Source organism: Erythrolamprus reginae, chromosome 8 (genome assembly GCF_031021105.1).
Source record: "Erythrolamprus reginae isolate rEryReg1 chromosome 8, rEryReg1.hap1, whole genome shotgun sequence".
NCBI classification, from domain to species: Eukaryota; Metazoa; Chordata; class Lepidosauria; order Squamata; family Dipsadidae; genus Erythrolamprus; species Erythrolamprus reginae.
Genome location: NC_091957.1, coordinates 2,653,813 through 2,678,856, shown reverse-complemented (window position 1 = coordinate 2,678,856; position 25,044 = coordinate 2,653,813). Strand labels below are relative to the sequence as shown.

The following is a 25,044-nucleotide window of genomic DNA, read 5'->3' as shown; positions in this document are numbered from 1 at the left end:
AGAGGGAGATAGCAAGAGAGGGAGAGGAAGGAGAGGGAGAAAGGGGGAGAGAAAGAGATAGCAAGAGAGGGAGAAAGAGAAAGATGGAGGGAGAGAGAGATAGCAAGAGAGGGGGAGAAAGATAGCGGGAGAGGGGGGAAAGGGAGGGAGATAGGGGGAGAGGAGATAACAAGAGGGAGAGAGATAGCAAGAGGGGGAAAAGAGATTGCAAGAGAGGGAGAGAGAGAAAGGGAGGGGAGAAAGATAGAAAGAGAGGGAGAGAAAGGGGGAGAAAAAGAGCAAGAGAGGGAGAGAGATAGCAAAAGAGGGAGAGGGGGAAAGGGAGAGAGATAGCAAGAGAGGGAGAGGGGGAGAGAAAGGAGAGGGAGAAAGGGGGAGAAAGATAGCAAGAGGGAGAGATAGCAAGAGAGGGAGAGAAAGAGATAGCAAGAGGGAGGGGGGAGAGAGATAGCGGGAGAGAGAGGGAGAAAGATAGCAAGAGGGAGAGGGGGAGAAAAAGCAAGAGGGAGAGATAGCAAGAGAGGGAGAAAGGGAAAGGAGAGAGATAGCAAGAGAGGGGGAGAGATAGCAAGAGGGAGAAAAAGAGATAGCAAGAGAGGGAGAGAGAGAAAGAGGGAAAGGGGGAGAGATAGCAAGAGGGAGAGGGAGAAAGAGGGAAAGGGGGAGAGATAGCAAGAGGGGGAGAGAAAGGGGAAGAGAGATAGCAAGAGAGGGAGAGAGAGAAAGGGAGGGGAGAAAGATAGAAAGAGAGGGAGAGAAAGGGGGAGAAAAAGAGCAAGAGAGGGAGAGATAGCAAGAGAGGGAGAGGGGGAAAGGGAGAGAGATAGCAAGAGAGGGAGAGGGGGGAAAAGAAAGAGCAAGAGAGGGAGAGAGAGAAAGGGAGAGAGATAGCAAGAGGGAGATAGCAAGAGAGGGAGAGGAAGGAGAGGGAGAAAGGGGGAGAGAAAGAGATAGCAAGAGAGGGAGAAAGATGGAGGGGGAGAAAGATAGCAAGAGAGGGAGGGGGGAGAAATAGCAAGGGAGGGGGGAGAAAGATAGCGAGAGAGGGAGAAGAGAAAGATAGCAAGAGGGAGAGAGAAATAGCGAGGGAAAGGGGGGGAAAGGGATAGCAAGGGGGAGAGAAAGATAGCAAGAGGGAGAGAGAAAGGGAGAGGGGGAGAGAGAGATAGCAAGAGAGGGGGAGAAAGATAGCGGGAGAGGGGGGAAAGGGAGGGAGATAGGGGGAGAGGAGATAACAAGAGGGAGAGAGATAGCAAGAGGGGGAAAAGAGATTGCAAGAGTGGGATAGAGAAAGAGGGAGGTGTAGAGAAAGAGAAAGCAAGAGGGAGAGATAGCGAGAGAGGGAGAGGGGAAGAGATAGCAAGAGGGAGAGAAAAGAGAGGGAGAGGGGGGGAGAGAAAAGAGGGAGAGGGGGGAGAGAAAGAGGGAGATAGCAAGAGAGGGATAGCAAGATAGAGGGAGAGGGAGAGAAAGAGATAGCAAGAGAGGGAGAAAGAGAGAGGGGGGAAGAGAAAGAGATAGCAAGGGAGGGAGAGAGAGTGAAAGAGGTGGGAAAGAGATAGCAAGAGAGGGGGGACAGAAAGAGATAGCGAGAGGGAAAGAGAGAGGGTGAGAGAGAGATAGCAAGAGAAAGGGGGGAGAGAAAGATAGCAAGAGGGGGAGAAAGAGATAGCAAGAGAGGGGGGAGAGAGGGGGAGAGGAGATAGCAAGAGGGAGAGATAGAGGGGGGAGATAGCAAGAGAGGGAGAAAAAGAGATAGGGAGAGGGGGGAAGAGAAAGATAGCAAGAGAGAGGGGAGAGAAAGAGGGAGGGGGAAAGAAAAAGATAGCAAGAGAGGGAGAGGGGGGGAGAGAAAGGAGAGGGGGAAAGAGATAGCAAGAGAGGGGGAGAGATAGCAAGAGGGAGAGATAGCAAGAGAGGGGGAGAGAGAGATAGCAAGAGAGGGAGAGAGAGAGAGGGGGGAAGAGAAAGAGATAGCAAGAGAGGGTCAGAGCAAGGGAGGGGGAAGAGAGATAGCAAGAGGGAAAGAGAGAAAGGGCAGAAAGAGGGAGAGAGGGGAGGGAGATAGCAAGAGAGGGAGATAGAGGGAGGGCAGAGAAAGATAGCAAGAGAGGGAGAGAGAGGGAAAGAGAGATAGCAAGAGAGGGAGAGAGTGAAAGAGGTGGGGGAAAGAGATAGCAAGAGAGGGAGAGAGAGGGAGAGAGATAGCAAGAGGGAGAGAAAGAGATAGCAAGAGAGGGAGAAAGAGTGAAAGGTGGGAGAGAGATAGCAAGAGAGGGAGAGGGGGGAGAGATAGCAAGAGAGGGAGAGAGGGAGGGAGAAGGGGAGAGGAGATAGCAAGAGAGGGAAAGATAGAGGGAGGGGGAGAGAAAGAGATAGCAAGAGAGGGAAAGAGGGAGAGGGGGTAGAGAAAGAGGGAAAGAAATAGCAAGAGGGAAAGAGGGGGGGAGAGAAAGAGATAGCAAGAGAGGGAGAGAAAAAGAGGGGGAGATAGCAAGAGGGAGAGAGATAGCAAGATAGAGGGAGGGGGTAGAGATAGCAAGAGAGGGAGAGAAAGAGAAAGCTAGAGAGGGAGAGGGAGAGAGATAGCAAGAGAGGGAGAGAAAGATATAGCAAGAGAGGGAGAGGGGGAAGAGAAAGATAGCAAGGGAGGGAGAGATAGCAAGAGAGAGGGGAGATAGCAAGAAAGGGAGAGGGGGGAGAGAAAGGAGGGAGAGATAGCAAGAGGGAGAGAAAGAGAAAGCAAGGGAGGGGAGAGGGAGAAAGAGATAGCGAGGGAGAGAGATAGCAAGAGAGGGAGAGAGAGGGAGAGATAGCAAGAGAGGGAGGGAGAAAGAGGGAAAGATGGGGAAAGAGATAGCAAGAGAGGGAGAAAGGAGAGGGGGGAGAGATAGCAAAAGAGGGATGGAGGAGAGAAAGATAATAGATGATAGATAGAGCTGAATGGGTGATCGATAGATGATATATTATTAGATGGATAGATGATATAGATTATTATGATTATTTATTAGATTTGTATGCCGCCCCTCTCCGTAGACTCGGGTGATAGATAGATGATAGATGATTGATGATAGAGCTGAATGGGTGATGGATGGATAGATGATAGAGCTGGATAGGTGATGGATGGATAGGTAGATGATAGATCGATGATAGATAAGATAGATAATCAATGATAGATAGATGGATGATGGATGGATAAATGATAGATATAGATCAATGGATAGATGATAGATAAGATAGAACTGGATGGGTGATGGATGGATAGATGATAGATAGATGATAGGTAGGTAGGTAGCTAGATGATAGCGAGATACATAGACCGACAGGCAGTATAGACAGACGCACTGGCATCCTTCAGTCTCGAAAGACTATGGTATGCTCTGGAATTCCCCAGAATGAACAAATAAGTAAATAAATAGATGAATGAATGAATAAGTAGTAAGGAAAGAATGAAAGAAAGAAATGGACCTCTGGGGCCTTTCACTAACCTTGCTGGCTGGGTGCAGGGAATTCCAGGCAGGTCACCGAAGCCTGGCACTGCGCAAGAGTCCGCCTGTTCATCGACAGACCCCCTGACCTACAATCGGCCTGCAGACCCCTCCTCAGAATCCAAGGCACAGCCAACCGGAGATGGCACCCACCCTCAACCAACCCATGCAATTGTTTCTCTTACACACACAAATTACTTCCCAACATGTTCTGACCAAAAGCCCTTTCAGTTGTGGAGCCCACCGGAAACCCACCCGTTGCCATAGCAGTGGTTCTCAACCTTTCTAACACCGTGTAAGAAATACCTATAGGGGATAGGGCCTGAAAATGTTATATTCCATATATTTTGGAGGGAAAAATGAACTTTTAAACCTTGGCACCCATAGGAAATTGCACAACACAGTGAAAAACATGTTTATTAAGAAATAGACTTCTGACGGTGTCAGTTTTGGGTCAAAGAACCTTCATAGGGTCAGCAAAACAAGAATGATCCATGGTTCCAAGGAAACGTGAAGACATAGGAAGTTGGTCTTGGATAATATGCCCATATATAGACAACAGGAAAAGGGCGGTCGAAGTTATATTCAATGCTATAAATATATCATTGTACTCATGACTTGCGATCACATATTTTAATTTGCGATCCCATATATGTCTACGTATCTGGATGCTGGGCATACTTTGTATGTCTACTGTTTGTTTTTTTCCCTTTAAATAAATTTTTGCTCTTTGTACCAGAGCTCTGTGTGTGTATTGGTTTTTTCTGACACACCGCCACCCCTTAAAACAGTTCCTCATGTCGTGGTGGCCCCCAACCATAAGTCCAGCCCCAATTCTCCCAACAGAGCTTTAAGCTGATTGGCAGGAAGGTCAGAGGGACACGCCTACTGCAAACGCCTGATTGGCCGGATTGTAAAAATAGGTTCCAAGGTGCCAGAATGGATGCTCTAGGGCAGTGTTTCCCCAACCAGTGTGCCGCGGAACACTAGTGTGCCGCGAGACATGGTCAGGTGTGCCGCGAAGAAGGAAGCTCAGCTTCTGGTCTCGCAAATTTTTGCTGAGAGTGCGAAGAGCAAAAAGTTGTGAGACCGGAAGCTGAGCTTCCTTCTTCGCGCCTTCCAAGTTTTCTGGCAACTGCAGCGCCCCACCTGGCTGGAGCTTCCCTGGCGGCGGCAGCATGTGAGCTTTGGGGCCTGGCAGGAGGGCGGCGGCAGCGGGAGGGCGACGGCGGCAGCAGCGGCACCGGGCAGTAGCCACTGGGCGGCGGCAGGGTGGTCGGCTGCGAGCCAGAACTTCAGGACAGAGACACTGACGGCGGCGGCTGAATATGTTGCTGTACGCCGTACATGCTGGCATTGCGTGGCTGGCACTTACAACACATCCAGCCGTCACCGTCGGTGCCTCCATTCTGGAGCTCCGCCTCACAGCTGACCACCCTGCCGCTGCCCCACAGTTACTGCCCAATGCCACTGCTGAGGCGTGGTGTACGAGAAAGAGAGAGTGAAAGAGAGAGATAGCAAGAGAGGGAGAGAGAAAGAGAAAGCAAAAGAGAGAGAGAGAGAGAGAGATAGCAAGAAAGAGAGAGAGAAAGAGAGATAGCAAGAAAGAGAGAAAGAGAGGGAGAGGGGGAGAGAGAAAGAGAGAAAGACAGCAAGAGAGAGAGGAAGCAAGAGAGAGAGAGAAAGAGGGGGGAAGGAGGATGAGTGAAAGACATCGAGGGAGGGAAGGAGGGAGAGAGAAAGAGAGAAAAAAAGAGAGGAAGGGAGAAACAGGGATGGAGAGAGAGAGGGAAAGAAAGAGGAAGGAAGGGAGAGAAAGAGGGAAAGAAATAGAGCAAAAGGAAGGAAGAGATATTTTTTTTGTCCAAACTTTTTTTAGCCCCCCCTCCCCCCGCTCAATGTTCCCCAGGATTTTGTAAATGTGAATAATGTGCCGCGGCTCAAAAAAGGTTGGGAAACACTGCTCTAGTTCCTAACACCAGGGGGAAATTTGTCTTTTCCCATGTGGTCTTAGGCGACCCCTGAAACGGTCGTTCGACCCCCAAAGGGGTCCCCACCCCCTGGTTGAGAACCACTGCCATAGAGTCTCCTCCTATCACACACACACCCCAAATTGGAAGTTTCTCTCAAAATTGTAGAGCCAAAGAGCCACAGGTTGCCGACCCAATTAAGGGGGTCAGGGATGGAAGATCAAGGTGAGTGCGGTGGTCCCAGACCTTCGGGGATATCCTGGATGTTCCGCCTCCGACGGAGCAGGTAAGCCAGGAACAAAACCACATAGACGACGGTGGCTACGTTGGCCGATGTCCAGCTGACGAGGTTGCCCAGAAGGTGAATTTGAGCCTGGCCAAGAAAGATGGAGAAACATAGAAGATTGACGGCAGAGAAAGATCTCCTGGCCCATCTAGTCTGCCCTGATACTATTTCCTGCATTTTATCTTAGGATGGATCTGTGTTTATCCCAGGCATGTTTACATTCAGTTACTGTGGATTTACCAACCACGTCTGCTGGAAGTTTATTCTAAGCATCTACTACTGTTTCCGTCAAATATTTTCTCACGTTGCTTCTGATCTTTCCCCCAACTGACCTCAGATTGCGCCCCTTTGTTCTTGGGTTCACTTTCCAATTAAAAACACTTCCCTCCTGAACCTTATTTAACCATTTAACATATTTAAATGTTTCAATCGTGTCCCCCCCTTTCCCTTCTGTCCTCCAGACTATACAGATGGAGTTCATGAAGTCTTTCCTGATATGTTTTACACTGAAGACCTTCCACCATTTTTGTAGCCCGTCTTTGGACCCGTTCAATTTTATTTTAATTTGATTTTTTTTTAGTTCAATTTTAGAAAATACTTTGAGTTGTTACGTTATGAAAAGAAACACACTCAAGAGCGACCACTGCGTTTCAGAGTTATGACTTTCGCAGCATCCCATGGTCACAGTAGTTCACATTTATGATGGTCACAGCATCTTTTTTTGGGGGTGGGTGGGGGTGAGACATGATCCTCTTTTACAACCTTCTGCAAGCTCATGGGATTCAATTTAACAACCGTGTTACTAACTTAACGACTGCAGTGATTCACTTAGTGGCAAGAAATGGGGCAAAACTCACTTAGTGGAGGAAATTTGGGGCTCGGTCATGGTTGTTAACCAAGGACTTCCCTGTAGGGCTAGAAAGGCAGCAGGTTATGACCTGCTGAAATTTTCTTGTGGAAGAAAAAGAGATCTGGAGATTGCCTGTATATATTCCAGAAAACACGATTTCTAAATTCCCCATATAAAACTCCAGTTAAATCACCCCTGAGCTGGAATGGAACCAGTAAGCGATGTTGGTTTCCAGGGTGATCCAATCCAAAGGGGATGAGCTGTATTTATGCTCGGTGTCCTCGTTTTTCAGGGTAAGGATCTTCCACTAGAACGGAAACAGAAAAAATGGGTTTTGCAGACTTTCCTAGATACCTCGAGCTATATAGACCCACATTCAAAACGTCTCTTGAAGTCTACAAGTTGTGAAATCGGCTGGCGGGATTTGAACAATGTGTTGTGGTTAGCTCTGGCCCAGCTCCTGCCCCAAGGACTGTTGATGTGGGGGAGACATCCACATGCTGCAGGCCTGTTTTGCCCCCGGTGGAATCTGCTGATGAAGGCTCCTCTGACCAAGAAGACATGAGTGACAGGGAGGAGGAGAGTGTGGCAGACAGCTCAGAAGGAGATCAATTATCTAGCTCCTCCTTGGATTCAGAACAAGAGTTAATGATACAGCCACGCATGTGGAGAGTGATGCATAGGCAACAACAACTGAGAGATTATTATCAAAGAAAATGAGGCCACCTGTGGTTGAGTGGGGCTGTGGTCATTATGAGAATTCTGGGAAATGAAGGCCAGCCTGTGACTTTCTCAAAGGCCTCCTGGCCCTTTCTCTCACCTGCAGTTCGGTGAACTTGGCAACGAAGGTGAGATTCTGGCTGATGTTGATCTGAGTGGGCAGGTGCAATTCCACCTCTCTCTCTTTCTGCTCATGGCCTGAAAAAGATCACAACAAAAGAGATCCGAAACAAACAAACAAACCCAGGTTAGGTGGGGGCCAAGCTTTCCCCCACAATCCTTCGGCGTGATCTCTAAACCCACCTGGGGGCTGGTAGATCGGTAGTTGCTGCTCAGAGAGGACAATTGGGGGTGAACATAGAGGTAGCCCTTGATTGACAAAGAGTTCATTTAGCAGAAACATCAAAGATTTGCGGCAGAAAAAGACCTCCTGGTCCATCTAGTCTGCCCTTATTCTATTTCCTGTATTTTATCTTAGGATGGATCTATGTTTATCCCAGGCAGGTTTAAATTCAGTTCCTGTGGATTGACCAACCATGTCTGCTGGAAGTTTGTTCCAAGCATCTACTGCTCTTTCAGTAAAATAATATTTTCTCACGTTGCTTCTGATCTTTCCCCCAACTAACCTCAGATTGTGTCCCCTTGTTCTTGGGTTCACTTTCATGTTAAAAACACTTCACTCCTGAACCTTATATAACCCTTTCACATATTTAAATGTTTCGATCCTGTCCCCCCTTTCCCTTCTGTCCTCCAGACTCTACAGATGGAGTTCATGAAGTCTTTCCTGGTCAGTTTTATGCTTAAGACCTTCCACCATTTTTGTAGCCCGTCTTTGGATCCGTTCAATTTGATCCATCTCTTTTTGTAGCTGAGGTCTCCAGAACTGGACACAGTATTATTCCAAATGTGGTCTCCCCAGCGCTCTATACAGCAGGATCACAATCTCCCTCTTCCTGCTTGTTATAACTCTAGCTATGCAGCCAAGCATCCTACTTGCTTTCCCTACCGCCTGACTGCACTGTTTAGCCATTTTAAGACTGTCATTGACCAAAGTTACAACAGCACTGAAAAACAAGCCACTTACGGCTGTTTTTCCATACATACGACCTTTACTGAAGCTCCATGGCACAAGTTCAGACATGTATTTATGATGGTTGTTTTGGTCACGTGGTCCCATGTGATGAGCAAAGTCAATGGGGGAAGCAACTCATCGGACATGTTCATCACTGCAGTGATTCTCTTAAGAAAGGTCATTAAATGGGGCAAACTTCACTTAATTGTCTCCTTTGGCCAACAGGATTTTTTTTAAGCCTCAGTTGTGGTCATTAAGTCAAGGACAACCTCGCCAGGTCTGGTGGTGAGTGGGACTTTTGGAGAGGGGCGGAAAAGTCTTTCCAGAACTTTGCAGGGGGATAAAAAAACAACAACCCTGGATTGACGTCCAAAGCGGTTTGCCTAAAAACTAACTTTTCCCATATCGGTGTTCCTCCACGTTCCACAACATGCTTTGGTGATACCCCTTGGAGATCTTCTCGCCAATCACCTCCAGTTGCCGGTAACCCCATTCGGGAAGAGAGGCTCCGCTGAGCTGGAAGGCAGAAAAAAAGGGTTTGCTTTTTTTTTAAAAGAAAAGAAAAACAAGAGCTTTAAAATAAATAGAAATCTTTATTGGCCAAGTGTGATTGGATACATGCAAGGAATTTGTTTTTGGTGCATAGGTTTTCAGTGGACATAAAGAAAAAAAATCAAATATATTTGTCAAGATTCATAAGGTACAACATTCAGTGATAGTCATAGGATACTATCAGTAAGTATCTTAACACTTTAATTTATTTGATTTCTATGGCACCCAACTCCGTAGGATTTATTAGATTGAGAGAGAGAGAGAGTGAAGTAAGAATAGAATAGAATAGAACAGAACAGAAGAAGAGAAGAGAATTCTTTATTGGCCAAGTGTGATTGGATACATGCAAGGAATTTGTTTTTGGTGCATAGGTTTTCAGTGGACATAAAGAAAAAAACCAAATATATTTGTCAAGAATCTCAAGATACAACATTCAGTGATAGTCATAGGATACTACCAGTAAGTATCTTAACAGTTTTTAGCCAATTAGAGAGAGAGAAAGAGAGAGAGAGAAATAGAATGGAGTAAAAATAGAATAGAAAACAGAATAGAATAGAATACAATAGACACTAGAATTAAAAGAAAAGAGAAGCATTAAGAGAAGAATTAAGAAAATAAAATAGAATGCAGAATAGAATGGAATGGAATAGAATAGAACAGAATAGAAAGAATAGAATAGAATTCTTTATTGGCCAAGTGTGATTGGACACACCAGGAATTTGTCTTTGGTGCAGATGCTCTCAGTGTACATAAAAGAGAAGAGACATTTGTCAAGAATTATTAATCAATCAATCAATCAATCAATCAATCAATCAATTAAAAAGAATATTAATCATTCAGACTAAATGCCTTCTCTGCACATCACTCACCTTTAACACGGCCGACGTGTTGACGTGGACCAGTCTGACTTCGGACAGGATTGTTTTCCAAATCTCATTATCCGACTCGCGGTTCACAATGTCCTGCGTGTTTGAAAGAGACACACACACACACCCCACTGAGGCTGCAAGTTTGGCTGAGACTCTGCCTTCGTTGCTCCCACCACCCCATTAGATTCCACGTCTGATTATAAACCGGTTTAGGAAAAGGGTTAAGAGCCAGGATAGCGCCACGGTAGTGCAGTGGTTGGAATGCGGTACTGCAGGCTGACTCTGCCGACTGTCAGTAGTTCGATCCTGACCAGCTGCAGGTGTGGACTTAGCCTTCCGTCCTTCCGGGGTTGGGTAATAGGAGGACCCAGATTGTTGGGGGCAACATGCTGACTCTGTACAGCACAAAGGCTGTGAAAGGACTGTGATATTGCCGTCTTTTTTATTTTATTATTTTAGTTCAGTCGAAATTTTATCGCCCTACAGCAATTCTACAATTCCACTTACCACTCTCCAGAGATTCTGAGCGGGCATGGAGATGTTGTAATCGATGTAGCAGGACACCTCTTGGGAGTGGGGGCTGAGGGGGGCAGCCACGTCATGTCTGCAAAGGGGAGAAAGCAACAGGAGGGAATATTTGAAGCTCGGGGTTGGACTATGGGGGTCCCTGGTGCTCTCCGAGCTTGGTTGTTTTATTTTATTGGACTTATTTCATTGGACATGTGCTGCCCCTCTCCGAGGACTCTTGTAGGCATTTCAGGACCCACCTAGGTAAGGAGGAGGAGGAGGAAGAGGAAGAGGAGAAGAAAAAGGAGGAGGAAGATCAGAAGAAGCAGAAGAAGAAAAGGGGGAGGAGAAGGAGGAAGAAGAAGAAGAGGAGGAGGAGGAGAAAGAGAAGGAGGGGAAGAAGGAGAAGAAAGAGAAGAAGAGAAGAAGAGGAGGAGGAGGAAGAAGAAGAGAAGGAGAAAACGGAGGAGGAGGAGAAGAAGGGGAGGAGGAGGAAGGGGAGGAAGATGAAGAAGAGGAGGAAGAGGTGGAAATGATTCTGGGGAATTTGATGCTCTATGAGCTTGGTTGTTTTCTGACAGACGTTTCGTGACCCAACTAGGTAACATCATCAATGCTAGGAGAACACCAATTGCAGACAGTAAACAGTAAACAGGATTAAAACTCCTTCATTGCACAACAAGTCTATGGAGTCTACGGAGAGGGGCGGCATACAAATCTAATTAATAAATAAATACATTAAATAAATAAACAAATGGACAGACTCAACCGTCTAATCCAGCTAAGTGTCCAAACGCTGGAGAAATCCTGGAAGCCCGTCACTCCAGACAATTCTCCCCTGACTCCAGAGACCTCAGGGGGGGCCTCTTTCCAGCCTCTTGCCCAGCCCTGTCCTAGAGCTGATGGCTGAGCCGCCTCTTATCTGGCCGTTCCTTTAGACCAGGGGTAGCCAAAGTGGGCTCTTCTATGACATGTGGACTTCAACTCCCAGAATTCTTGAGCTTGCATGATTGGCTCAGGAATTCTGGGAGTTGATGTCCACAAGTCAAAGAAGAGCCAACTTTGACCTGCCTTAGGCCATCCCCACACACCCATTCAAGCAGTTGCGAGACGACACCCAACTTGAAGCCAGAGGAGGAAAAAGCTTACGTGTTAAGGTAGCGGGTTGTGATCCCGTGGACCAGCTGCACAATGTTGCCGTGTTGCACAGGCCGTGGCGGGCTGCTAGCGACCAGCTGCTGCCTGTTTTGGGAGAGGCGGAAAAACGGGGGCTTGGACCAGCAGAATCCAAGGACACCAAGGCATTAAAGTGTGGCTGTAGTGTTATTCTTTATTCCTTTTTATTATTTGCCTTACCTCCCCCTTTTATTGGCATTCAGGGCTACCTGAAGAGACCTACCTTCCAGGATCTTTGATGATCCACCAGTTATTCACATCTTTAAAGGGATAGCAGGTCACCTGCTGCTGGTGGGAGCTGCCCCGTCCGTTTTCATACCTGGAGAAGACAGGGAAGAAAAGGGACGTAATCGACTCTTTGGAAAAGAAGGAACGCAAGATAATCTCAAGGGCTCTTTTAGGTCACAGGGAAAAAATATAATATTTATTTTCTGCACTGCATAGGAAAAGAACAGAAAGAGATCTCAGCCCTTCAAGGTCAGCTGGATCAGAAAAGACAAAGGGGAAGATTTTAGGGGAGTAGATGATAGATAGATAGATAGATAGATAGATAGATAGATAGATAGATAGATAGATAGATAGATGATGGGGATAGATAGACAGATAGATAGATGGATGGATGGATGGAGAACTCACCTACAAAAAGATATTAACAAAATTGAACGGGTCCAAAGACGGGCTACAAGAATGGTGGAAGGTCTTAAGCATAAAACGTATCAGGAAAGACTTAATGAACTCAATCTGTATAGTCTGGAGGACAGAAGGGAAAGGGGGAGACATGATCGAAACATTTAAATATGTTAAAGGGTTAAATAAGGTCCAGGAGGGAAGTGTTTTTAATAGGAAAGTGAACACAAGAACAAGGGGGCACAATCTGAGGTTAGTTGGGGGAAAGATCAAAAGCAACATGAGAAAATATTATTTTACTGAAAGAGTAGTAGATCCTTGGAACAAACTTACAGCTGATGTGGTTGGTAAATCCACAGTCACTGAATTTAAACATGCCTGGGATAAACATAGATCCACCCTAAGATAAAATACAAAAAGAGTATAAGGGCAGACTAGATGGATCATGAGGTCTTTTTCTACCGTCAGTCTTCTATGTTTCTATGTTTCTACGGATGGATGGATGGATAGATGATGGATAGAGAGAAAGAGAGAGAGAGAGAGAAAAAGAGAGAGAGAGAGAAAGAGAGAGAGAGAGAGAGAGAGAGAGAGAGAGAGAGAGAGAAGAGAGATACTGCATTTCCCTGAAAATAAGATAATTAATCTTCTAATAAGATTTTTAGTAAAATCCCAAAGAAAAGAGCATCTCCATCAGAGAGGGTGGAATCCATTGTTGAGACAGACCTGGGTTGTACACAATGTTCCGGGTGTGAAACCTCCCTTCCTCACCTGATGGGATAGGTATTCCGGTGGGAGTGTAGCCAACACGGTAAGGGTTTGCCCAAGATGTTCCTCAAAGTAATCTGGGAACCATAAGCCACTTCCAAGGGCTGCCCCTGAGTGATGCGAGAAAGCCCTCCCTAAAAAAAACACACACAAACACACAGAGTGCTTGTTACACAATCCAGAAGCACAAATCCTACTGAGTCCATATAGCGACCATTCAAAGTTCAAGGCAGCTCTGTCTCACCTCCAAACTCGCTTGAAAGGCGCTGCTCATGATTTGATCGTGGGGGCCGGATCGGTACAACAAAATCAAGTGGATGTAGAAAAAGGAGAGGTAGAGAGCGACAGGGAGGACCAGGAGAGCTAAAGCTCGGGCCAAACAATGCCCCAGCAGGGAGACCTAAAATGGAAAAGTCAGAACGGGTCACGTTGGCTTCTAACGGGTTTTCCAACCCTGGTTTCATACTCCAGCATCTTCACCGCTAGAATAAACTGGCCATGTATCATCTATCTATCTATCTATCTATCTATCTATCTATCTATCTATCTATCTATCTATCTACCTATCTATCTATCTCCATCCATCATCTATCATCTCTCTCTCTCTCTCCATCCATCCATCTATCTCTATCCATCATCTGCCTGTCTGTCTGTCTATTTATCTATTTATCCATCCTTTCTCTATCTCCATCTATCTATCTATCTATCTATCTATCTATCTATCTATCTATCTCTGTCTATCTATCATCTATCTATCTATCTATCTATATATCTATATCTATCTATATCTATTTATCTATCTCTCTATCTCTCTCTCTCTCTATCTATCTATCTATCTATCTATCTATCTATCTATCTATCTACCTACCATCTATGTATCATCTATTTCTCTATCCATCCATCCATGTTCATCCATCTACTATCTATCTATCTATCTATCTATCTATCTATCTATCTATCTATCTATCTATCTATCTATCTACCTACCATCTATGTATCATCTATTTCTCTATCCATCCATCCATGTTCATCCATCTACTATCTATCTATCTATCTATCTATCTATCTATCTATCTATCTACCTACCTACCTACCATCCATCTATGTATCATCTATTTCTCTATCCATCCATCCATCCATCCATGTTCATCCATCTACTATCTATCTATCTATCTTTCCATCCATCCATCATCTATTTATCCATCTACCTATCTGCCTCTCTGCCTACCTACCTACCTATCTATATTGTGCCCCAATAAGAAACACCCCCTCCCCCAGAAAATAAGGCCAAGCCTTTATTTCGGGGTCTTATTTTCAGGGAAACACAGTATCTACAGTACCTGTCATTGATGGATATGACAGCTCTATGCTAGAGAGCCTCACATCTAACTTACCAATATTCCCAATTTTACCATAAAGCAGGTATGGAAAAACACATTTCCTGCAACCTTGACTGGTTTACATCCACCCAAACAACTGCTGTGTCAAACCCACGGATGCCGAAATCCAAAGTTCTCCCAAAGTCCTGGAGATCGATTCCCACCACCTCAGAGGGAGCAGATTGTAATTCCCCTCCGACTTACGTTGGACAAGCAGCGATCGCCAACCAGTTGCCAGCAATGGATCCCCGCCAGGCTCAGAATGAGAAGGTAAGTGAAAAGTCCCATGTATTTCACCCTGAGAAGCAAGCATGGAAGGCCCCCTAAACCATCTGAAATAACCCCAGTTAAAAGTATTAGGAGTGTGAAGAAATGAGTACAGGACAAAGACGATTCAGAATTCTACAACACCTGGTTTTAGCTGGTTAGGGCAGAATAAATATCAAATAGATAGATAGGTAGATAGATAGGTAGGTAGGTAGGTAGGTAGGTAGGTAGATGATGGATAGATAGATGATAGAAGGTAGATAGATAGATAGATAGATAGATAGATGATAGATAGATGATAGATAGATAGATGATAGATAGATGATAGAAGATAGATAGATAGATAGATAGATAGATAGATAGATGATAGAAGATAGATAGATAGATGATAGATAGATGATAGATAGATGATAGACAGACAGACAGAGATAGATAGACAGACAGACAAGATGAGATAAATGATAGATAGATAGACAAACAGATAGATAGATAGATAGACAGACAGACAGAATGAGATAGACAGACAAGATGAGATAGATAAATGATAGATAGATAGACAAACAGATAGATAGACAGACCGACAGACAGACATATTCAGGTCTTACAAATCAAAACTCCACAAAGAACAATAATAATCCACTTTCTGTACTGACTTGATTATACAATATTATACTATACTAGTAGAACCAAATAAGAATGACATCAATGTAAATTCTAATTACATAGGAAAATACAAAGATATAATAATGAGTTTTTAAAATGAAAGTGTCGACGAAATAGTTGGTGTCCATGTTTAAGGCTGCATACCAAATGTATCTTATATGCTATATGTCATATGTAAGTATGAATGTTGGTATGTTTGTATGTATTTTTTTTTAATAAATCCAATAAAGATGATTAAAAAGAGAAATAAATTTGCCACCTAAACCAAGCCCATTAGTAGGAGAAGCCTGAAGTGGGGTTCCAGGTAAAGAGTTGAACATGTAGGGAACCCATGATGGGCCAGAAAATCTAAGACAGGAATGTCCAACTCTTAGCAACTTTAAGACTTATGGACTTCAACTCCCAGAATTCCTCAGCCGGCACGGGAGGAATTCTGGGGGTTGAAGTCCACAAGCCTTAAAGTCACAGTTGGAAGGTGGCTAAGATGTTTAAGAAGAAGACAGTTATCCAATAACTTAGCAGACCATCAAGAGATAAGCTTACCCAACTGCACAAGAACAGGAGACCCCTGTTAGTAACAGCCAAAGCCACCATCTTGCAGAAAAAGAGCTTAAAAAAGGGGGAAAAAACATATTTACTCACAGGCCAGCCTTATACCACACCAGACAAATGGTTGTCCATTTGTCTCTTCTGAAAAACCTCCAGTGTTGGAGCAATCACAACTTCTGGTGGCAAGTCGTTCCACTGGTTAATGGTTCTCACGGTCAGAAAATTCCTCTTTAAATTGGATCTCTCCTTAATAAAGTTCCCATCTGTTGCTTCTTATCCTGCCCTCAGGCGCTTTGGAGAATAGGGGGACCCCCTCCTCTCTCTGATAGCCCCGCAAATTTTGAAAGACTCCCATCATGTCATCCCTGTGTGGTGCGCAGTGCGAAAAACTCAGCTTTTGCGCATGCACAGAAGCAAAAACTGGGGGGGGGGGGGTGTTAGGAAAAATAGATGAAAACAAGAAAACAACTCTCTTAAAAAAATAATAACAAAGAGTAAAGTATATTATGCTACTTAAACTCTTCTCTCCCGTAACTCTCATTATCTGTAACTATCTCCCTCCTTTATCTTCTCTCTTTCTCTCTCTCCTTTGTTTTTCCTGTGCTTGTATTTGAATATTTTGCTTTTTTTTTTTACTACATTGATTATTTTGACTATTTTGTTTGTTTGTTATATGTAAATAACCAATAAAGATACTTTTTTAAAAAAGCTGAAAACAAGACGGGGGCACATTCACAGTGCCGAAATCTCAGCTTTTGGGCACGACAAACCAGCAAAAAAAATCCACCCCCAATTTTTTTTGAATTTTTAAACAATGAAATAAAAATGGCAACATCCACGGACAGAACCGGTTCTGTGAATTCATTGCCTGTTTACTACCGGTTCTATAGAACCAGCACAAACCGAGAGGAATCCACCTCTGGTGTTATTGCTAGGCTTGGTTTGTGTTACCTTCACGTTCCACTTGCAAACAAAGGTGGAACATTGGAGACACCTTTTACCTTTCTTTTTGCAGGTTGTGAAACTTCAGGTAAGATAAAACTGCCAGCAGGATGAAAAATATTAAAATGGACTCCAGCAGCATCAACCTGGATTGAGTGATGAGTGAATTTTCTGTTAAGACACAAAAGGAGAAAGGAAAATTGAAAAAAGCACCTTTGGGACAACCAGAGTCCAATTGGGCAGCAGATAAATCCAATCAACCAATCAACCAATCAACCCTGACCTGGATGACTGAGAATCTCCATATTGGCATTATGCCTTTTAAATTCATTTATCGTGGCTTTTAAATTCGTGTAAAGTTACTTCTGAAGGAACTTTACAACTAACGATCTACAATATGCCCATGTTACACCAACACTCCGCAGTTGCATTGGTTGCCGATCAGTTTCCGATCACAATTCAAAGTGTTGGTTATGACCTATAAAGCCCTTCACGGCACCAGACCAGATTATCTCAGGGACCACCTTCTACTGAACGAATCCCAGCGACCAGTTAGGTCCCACAGAGTGGGTCTTCTCCAGGTCCCGTCAACTAAAGAATGTCACTTGGCGGGACCCAGGGGAAGAGCCTTCTCTGTGGCGGCCCCGGCCCTCTGGAACCAACTCCCCCCAAAGATTAGAATTGCCACCACCCTCCTTGCCTTTCATAAGCTGCTTAAAACCCACCTCTGCCACCAGGCATGGGGGAATTGAGATCCTCTTTCCCCCTAGGCCTTTACAATTTTATGCATGGTATGTATGTATGTATGTTTGGTTTTTTATATTAATGGGCTTTTAATTATTTCTAACATCAGACTACTATTGTACACTGCTTTATTGTTGCTGTTAGCGGCCCCAAGTCTCTGGAGAGGGGCGGCATACAAACCCAATAAATTAATAAATAAATTAATAAATAGAGAACCAATAGATGACAAGGATGGCACAAAGGAAGGATTGGAAAGAACGAGATCTTATTTACCGAGTAGAATCAGGACCGCAGCACCCAGGGCAACAAAATGAGTGAAACGTAACTCAACCAGTATTTGGTATGCCAAGGGGACGCATAAGCCACCAGCCATGGCTGGTAGCAGCCGCAAAGCCCAGATGGGCACATTGGCGCTGTATTCTAGGATAAAATAAAGAGAAAAATCATTACCAACCAATGCACCAATTGCAAGTGGTTTACCTGCCTCTCCGGATCAGTTCTTCTCCCCTCAAAACGACATTACATAAAGCACTGCACACCAGAACCAATAGACAGAAGGATGGTTTTTGCCTGCGTGCCATCACTCTGCTAAACAACTAATTTACTAAGACTGTATTATTGCTATTCTTCTTCTCGTCCTTCCTATTACCTTTCCTACTTATGTCTATAACCTTGTTGTCGGTTTGTATTGATTTATATTGTTTTATTTAGTTTCCAAGTGTGATTTTGATTGCTTATTTAGTATCCTATGTTTATTACTTAGAGTTGTCTCTTATGATTCATGATGAATGTATTTATGATGATATTTATCCCTTAAAGCTTTTATTTACCCTGAGAGCTTATGCATTGAAGGTGAATTCCTTGTGTGTCCAATCAAACTTGGCCAATAAAGAAATTCTATTCTATTCTATTCTATGAGCAGTGTGGTCGGGCAGTAGGAAAAGCAAGTAGGATGCTTGGCTGCACAGCTAGAGGTATAACAAGCAGGGAGAGGGAGATTATGATCCCACTGTATAGAGCGCTGGTGAGGCCCCATTTGGAATAATACTGTGTCCAGTTCTGGAGACCTCACCTACAAAAAGATATGGATCAAATTGAACGGGTCCAAAGACGGGCTACAAGAATGGTGGAAGGTCTTAAGCATAAAACCTATCAGGAAAGACTTCATGGACTCCATCTGTATAGTCTGGAGGACAGAAGGAAAAGGGGGGGACATGATCGAAACATTTAAATATGTTAAAAGGTTAAATAAGGTTCAGGAGGGGAAGTGTTTTTAATAGGAAAGTGAACACAAGAACAAGGGGGCCCAATCTGAAGTTAGTTGGGGGAAAGATCAAAAGCAACGTGAGAAAATATTATGTCACTGAAAGAGTAGTAGATCCTTGGAACAAACTTCCAGCAGACGTGGTTGGTAAATCCACAGTCACTGAATTTAAACATGCCTGGGATAAACATATATCCATTGTAAGATAAAAGACCGGAAATAGTATAAGGGCAGACTAGATGGCCCATGAGGTCTTTTTCTGCCGTCAGTCTTCTATGTTTCTATTCTATTCCATTCCATATTTTCTACTCTATTCTATTATATTCTACTCTACTCTACTCTGCTCTATAGAATAGATAGCTCCTTGACTTTCTCTTGGGTGGGGAAAACCCAGTAACTTTCCAATTTGGGTTTTCCCAGATATGCCAATATGAAATCTCTAATGGGTCTTTGTGGAATGCCTAGCATTGGGGTCCTCTTTATTTGATGGTGTTACTTGGAACCCTGACACTTCCATTTTAGCTGGCTTTTCTACATCTCTCATCAGGAACAATAAAGATATATATACAATCCTTTATTTCCTTTATTTTTTCCCCTCTCGTTTTAACAGGTGGCCATGTTTAGCTGGAGAGTGACTCAGAGACTAATTTACCTGCTCCTATCCTGTTCCACAGGAAATTTCCATCAAATCCCCCTAAGTAACCTGAAAAGGAAGGGAAAGAGAAAATTAAATTTTCCAGCTCACGGAATCTAAACTTAAATTAAAGATGGATGCTGGCTAAAAACCTGGATGTATCCCTATGGTTTTTGCAGCAATATATGAATTCTTTTTTCTAAGTTTCTCCATCTAGATTCGATACACGTAATCAATGTGTACGTAATCAGTACACATTTATCGGTTCAACTCCTTATCATTTGAATTGACATATCATCCAAATGTTTCACTGCCATGGATTTTGGGCAGCGCACAAGAAAAATAAAAACCAATGAAAATAGATAATACTTAAAAACAGCATGAAGACTTCATACTAAAAATGATCTAGCATAAGTCAAACAAATCGAAGCAGGGGCCCTAAAATATTAGAATACATTAACCTCCCGCCCAGGAGCAAAGCCTAGTCCACAAATTGTGAAATTCAGGTATTATGACTATCAAAAGGGAGAGAGGAATATAAGAAAGAAAGAAAGAAAGAAAGAAAGAAAGAAAGAAAGAAAGAAAGAAAGAAAGAAAGAAAGAAAGAAAAAAGGAAGGAAGGAAGAAAGGTAGAAAGAAAGAATGAAGGAAGGAAGGAAGAAGGAAAGAAGGAAGGAAGGAAGGAAGAGAAGGAGAGAGGGAAGGGGAGGGAGGGAGGATGGAAGGAAGGAAGGAAGGAAGGAAGGAAGGAAGGAAGGAAGGAAGGAAGGAAGAAGGAAGGAGGCTCAATTATATAAAACGCTTAATCATGGAAAAAATGCCATAGCCTCAGGGCTAAAGTTTTGACTATATCTCTCCTCCTTCATTGCACCTAAGAAAATAAACTTCAAAAAGCAAAGTAAAATCAAAGATTTTATTTTTAGAATATCCTTCCGTCCAACATTGTAAGAAAGAAAAGGCTGCGGCAGCTATAAAAATACATTTAATTAAGTGTCAATATTGTGCAGGGTTTCCCCCCGTTTTCTACAGGTGCATAAGAAAATTGTGGTTAGCTTTTTCCAATGTTTATTTTCATTTTTAAAATTTTCATACCTAAAGTGGGACTAAAATTCGCCGTCTCCTGCTGACTGGCCCAAAATCAACCAGCAAGTTACTAGTTCTAGTAAGGATGGAGTAGAATTCCCAGTCTCCGGGTGAGCAACTGAAAGTCACCTGGACAGCTTCTATTTTTCCCTCTCTTTATTTGCGGGGTTTCAGGCAATTTGCTAATATTCAAATTCCCGGCAACACATACTGGGGCAGAGATGCCTTAATTTATTCTTGCAACACAGGATGTGAATTATTTGAAAACTTGCCTACCTCCCAAAGCGAAAAGCATGTGTCCGAACGGCGGGCCACTATCATCTATGAAAAATATCCGCTTCATATACAAGGAGAGGAACTGGCCGTAGTAAACTTCATCAAAACTGGAATAATGCAATAAAATATTTTTTTTTTTTAGAAAAAGAGAGACGAGAGATTTCTCATCAAACCCCTCATGTAATTGGATTTCTCACCGCAATGGAGAAACACACCGAATATCAGTTCCAAAGAAAGACGCATCAGACAGCATTAAAGCTACAGATAAATTCTTTTTGGGGGGGTATAAGATTTTTTTTAAATTTTCTCCACCATAAAGTAAAGCAATATATAGTTATAAACACAGCAACAATGCTTAAAATCAATCATATATAAACTTATCTCTCCTCCTCTAAAATTTTCTATTAATTTTAATGTATCAATACTTTAAAAACTAAATAAAATTCTTCCTCTCTATCTTACTATACACAAGTTACAATACATCTATGCAAAGAACAATAAAATCTCTTTTATTATCTAAATTTTAATATTATAGCATATAGCTAATTAAAAATTCTATAGTAAAAGAAACTATTCATAATATATCCCCTACTTCATAAAATAAAGTTATATATGTTTAAAATCTAAACAATAAGAAAATTTTGTGATATATCATTATATATGGCTACCACCATTTCTCATCTTTTCTCATCTATTTATCCATCTACCTACCTATCTACCTACCTACCTATTATTCATCTATCTATCTATCTATCTATCTATCTATCTATCTATCTATCATCTTTCTATATCTATCTATCTATCATCTTTCTATATCTATCTATCATCTTTCTATATCTATCATCTTTCTATATCTATCTATCTATCATCTTTCTATATCTATCTATCTATCTATCTATCTATCATCTATCTATCATCTTTCTATATATATCTATCTATCTATCATCTTTCTATATCTATCTATCTATCTATCATCTTTCTATATCTATCTATCTATCTATCTATCTATCTATCATCTTTCTAATCATCTGTCTGTCTATCTATCTAGTCTGTCTGTCTATTATCTATCTATCTATCAACCATCCATGAGAAAGGTCATAAAATGAGACAAAACTGACTTTCACAACAGTCTCCCGGTGGTTACAATTCCGTCAGAGAATAAAAGATATCCAAGCTTCATGCACCACGACAGCTTGAGTAATGTTAATCTCATTTTGTTTTCAAAGCTTTTTCACACTCTAAAAGCTAGACTGAATAATAAATAGTTTATGCGCCTGGATTAAAAGCTTCTAAAAACGCAACGGTGAGGTTTTCCCACAGACAGTCTTTATAAAGAGACAGAGAGAAAAGTTTCGTTTCAATCCCTGGAAGAGCCATTGTCCATACGGATATTTTCAGTCTACTAAATCTACGGCATCTCCATATATTGAAATATGTTTACTTACACTACAGCTCTGGGGTAGGACAGAGCCCACAGCCGGCTGATCAATCCCACCACTGTCAAAACCACCAGGTTGACATTGATTTCCACCGAAAAGACAATTGGCTGCTTTAAATATCCGAGCATTTTTTCAGAATGGTCTGGTGACATCTAAATAAATAAAAAATAAGGAAAATTGGTCCCATTTGTCATAAAAAATTAAGTGACTTAAAGGTGAATTAAGCTAATAGCAGTTAATTTGCGGGGGATTGTTTGAAATTAATTACTGGACATCCCAGAAGACAAAATTAGATTTATATATTTTTCCTTTTTCTTAGAAGCACGATATTATGAAAATATACCTGAAATGAACTGTTCTACATATTAAGAATACATGAATGGTTAATTTAAAAAATGTACAGTATAAATAAAAGCATGTGTTTACAAATACTGTAATATTTAAAGGTGTATGGATTAATATATATATATTTTTTAAATGGGGGGGGAGAATCTTGCATGCTCTCAAATTGCTGGAAAAATTACATTATTCGGACCAATCAACCATCCACAGACACAGAGAGATAAACCACGTTTGCCCACCGTTGAAAAGAAACAATACAAAAACAGAAGGAAACAACGAAAACTAAAACACATCTCCAGCTACCAATACTTAGATAAACCGGGATTAACTCCAGACAAGCAAGCAGAGAGGATAATATCTTAATTGAGGCACTACCAAGGAGAAAACCAAACCCCCTATCACATTGGCAGAGCAAGCTACTGTATATAAACATAGTGCAAACCCCACACTCAATAGCACTAGTGATGTAACCTAGTAGGGTCATGAAAGGCCTGCAAGGAAACAACCAAGCTCGGAGGCCATCAAAGAGCCCACAGTCTAAACCCTGAGCTACAGGGACTTGTCTGGTGGCCCCAAATGCCAAATGCAGTCTAAATGTTTGGCTGGTGGAGTGACAAACCATAAGAACAAGTGGCAGTATCTGGAGACAGCAAAAGAAAGTGGAGAAGGTACAAATGGCTCAAACAGAAAAAATACACTAAAAAGGAAAAGCAAAATCAGACACGCCTTCCTTTCGTACCCAAATAAAATGAAAATGTAGAAATACTGTACCATAAATTGATGGAACATAAAACCCCTAAAGACGAATTTGGGCCTTCTTCAGAAATATTCAAAGCGAATACAATATAATATACAGAACTAAAGACAACAAACATACAATTTCACACACTAGATATAAAAACTCAATATTTGGTAGCTTGATAGTGATAACAACATGGCTGACAAATTATGTCTCCTATATAACAAATAAATATATGTATGTAGTGAAAGAAAATATTGATAAGCAAATAACCATCTACGTGCCTATATCTAACACCACTGAAACTGAACGCTTTAAATGTTGTTTAAGTTTATAAATTGATTTGTCTGTCTATTTTTCTTTCTTCTTTTCTTTGTATGTTCTGTTTGCTTAAATTGTTTTTATATGTAGAAACTTAAGAAAGATTATTTTTAAAAAAAGAAAGTGGAGAAGGCAACAAATTAGAAAGAGAGGCAATGCATTTAACTCCATCCAACCAACATCTGCACATCATTTTAATGCATCACAAAGCAACATTGGAGCGTACAAACTCTCTCCAGCAATTGCTCTTTTGCACCAACCCCTGTTCTTTTTTTGCACCCCAAACGCACGCCTGTAAAATAGAAAAAAAAATATGTCTAAATATTATCTATAAAATAGCCGGGAAAGAAATTCACTTTCTTTCCCATTATTTCGAGACACTTACCCGATTCCTGCTGCTTCTGCCTCGCTTGCTTGCTCGCTCGCTTGGTTCAATCTCCCTAATTTCTCCCCGCCTCCCCCCTTTTCTAGAATGGGCTCGCCTTCGTGCAGGGCTCAAAGCGGCGGATATGGGACGTACCAATTGTACAAAAGGGTGGAGAGACAGGAGGCGAACATGCCATCCGCTCTACGCCCTTCCACGTGAAGGCAGGAAGGCAGGGCCGGAAGTGACATCACGAGCCCGTGCAGTTGCCATAGGAACAAGAAACCATAGAGTCCATGTGCTTTTTTTTGTTTTTCCCCTGGCAATTTTTTAAAATTTATTTTTCAACAATCCCTTTTTTCCCCGATAGTCATTTGCAACCTGGTTATTTTCCTGGGAAATTAATCCCCAGAATTCCTAGTATTCTTTGCAATACCAAACCTACAGTATTTAGATATTGTAGCCACCAAAGTATTAAAGTATTTAAAATATTTTATGCAATCATAATTCCAGAACCAGGCCAATGTTACCAGATGTTTTGCATTACATCTCCCACTGCAAATCTATTTAGCCTTGCTTGTCACAAAATGACAGTCAGAAATCTCATACTACAGCGGTTCTCAACCGCGACCCCTTAATACAGTGCCTCGTTTTGTTGTGGCCTCCAACCAAAGGTCTAACACCAATTCTCCCAACAGAGCTTTAAACTGATTGGCAGGAAGGTCAGAGGGACACCCCCACTGTAAACGCCTGATTAATCAAATTGTAAAAATATGTTCCAAGGTGCCAGAATAGAAGCTTTAGTTCCTAACACCGTCGGGAATTTGTCTCTTCCAATGGTCTTAGGCGACCCCTGTGAAATGGGCGTTCGACCCCCAAATGGGTCCTGACCCCCAGGTTGAGAACCACGGCCTTACTAGTTGCTACAGTACAGAACAGGAGGGTGTTGGTTTTTATTACCATTTTCCTAAATCCTTCTGGATTTTTGCCTTTCAGATGCTGAATAGAATAACAGAGTTGGAAGGGACCTTGGAGGTCTTCTAGTCCAACCTCCTTCTTAGGCAGGAAACCCTGCACCACTTCAGACAAATGGTTATCCAACATCTTCTTTAAAATTTCCAGTGTTTGAGCATTCACAACTTCTGCAAGCAAGCTG

The 25,044-nt window shown here is 42.5% G+C and overlaps 1 protein-coding gene across 5 annotated transcripts in view; it reads right to left on the bottom strand.

Annotated features, from left to right (window-relative positions):
* LOC139170971 (protein O-mannosyl-transferase 1-like) overlaps nt 1–25,044 on the bottom strand; it is a 93,236-nt gene that overhangs the window by 5,790 nt on the left and 62,402 nt on the right. For 2 of the 5 annotated variants that reach the window (XM_070758660.1, XM_070758661.1), the window contains exons 32-48: nt 22,129–22,274; nt 20,684–20,790; nt 19,343–19,393; nt 17,700–17,846; nt 16,742–16,853; nt 15,735–15,800; nt 14,466–14,559; nt 13,127–13,282; nt 12,886–13,016; nt 11,714–11,809; nt 11,464–11,556; nt 10,315–10,411; nt 9,808–9,900; nt 8,782–8,902; nt 7,415–7,512; nt 6,788–6,901; nt 5,705–5,831 (exon numbers count right to left, since the gene is read on the bottom strand). In XM_070758660.1, the coding sequence (XP_070614761.1) occupies nt 5,705–5,831; nt 6,788–6,901; nt 7,415–7,512; nt 8,782–8,902; nt 9,808–9,900; nt 10,315–10,411; nt 11,464–11,556; nt 11,714–11,809; nt 12,886–13,016; nt 13,127–13,282; nt 14,466–14,559; nt 15,735–15,800; nt 16,742–16,853; nt 17,700–17,846; nt 19,343–19,393; nt 20,684–20,790; nt 22,129–22,274 (1,849 nt within the window). Of the gene's footprint in view, nt 1–5,704; nt 5,832–6,787; nt 6,902–7,414; nt 7,513–8,781; nt 8,903–9,807; nt 9,901–10,314; nt 10,412–11,463; nt 11,557–11,713; nt 11,810–12,885; nt 13,017–13,126; nt 13,283–14,465; nt 14,560–15,734; nt 15,801–16,741; nt 16,854–17,699; nt 17,847–19,342; nt 19,394–20,683; nt 20,791–22,128; nt 22,275–23,909; nt 23,972–25,044 lie in introns of those variants that run through there. The other 3 variants (XM_070758667.1, XM_070758668.1, XM_070758663.1) reach the window with 3 other exon arrangements.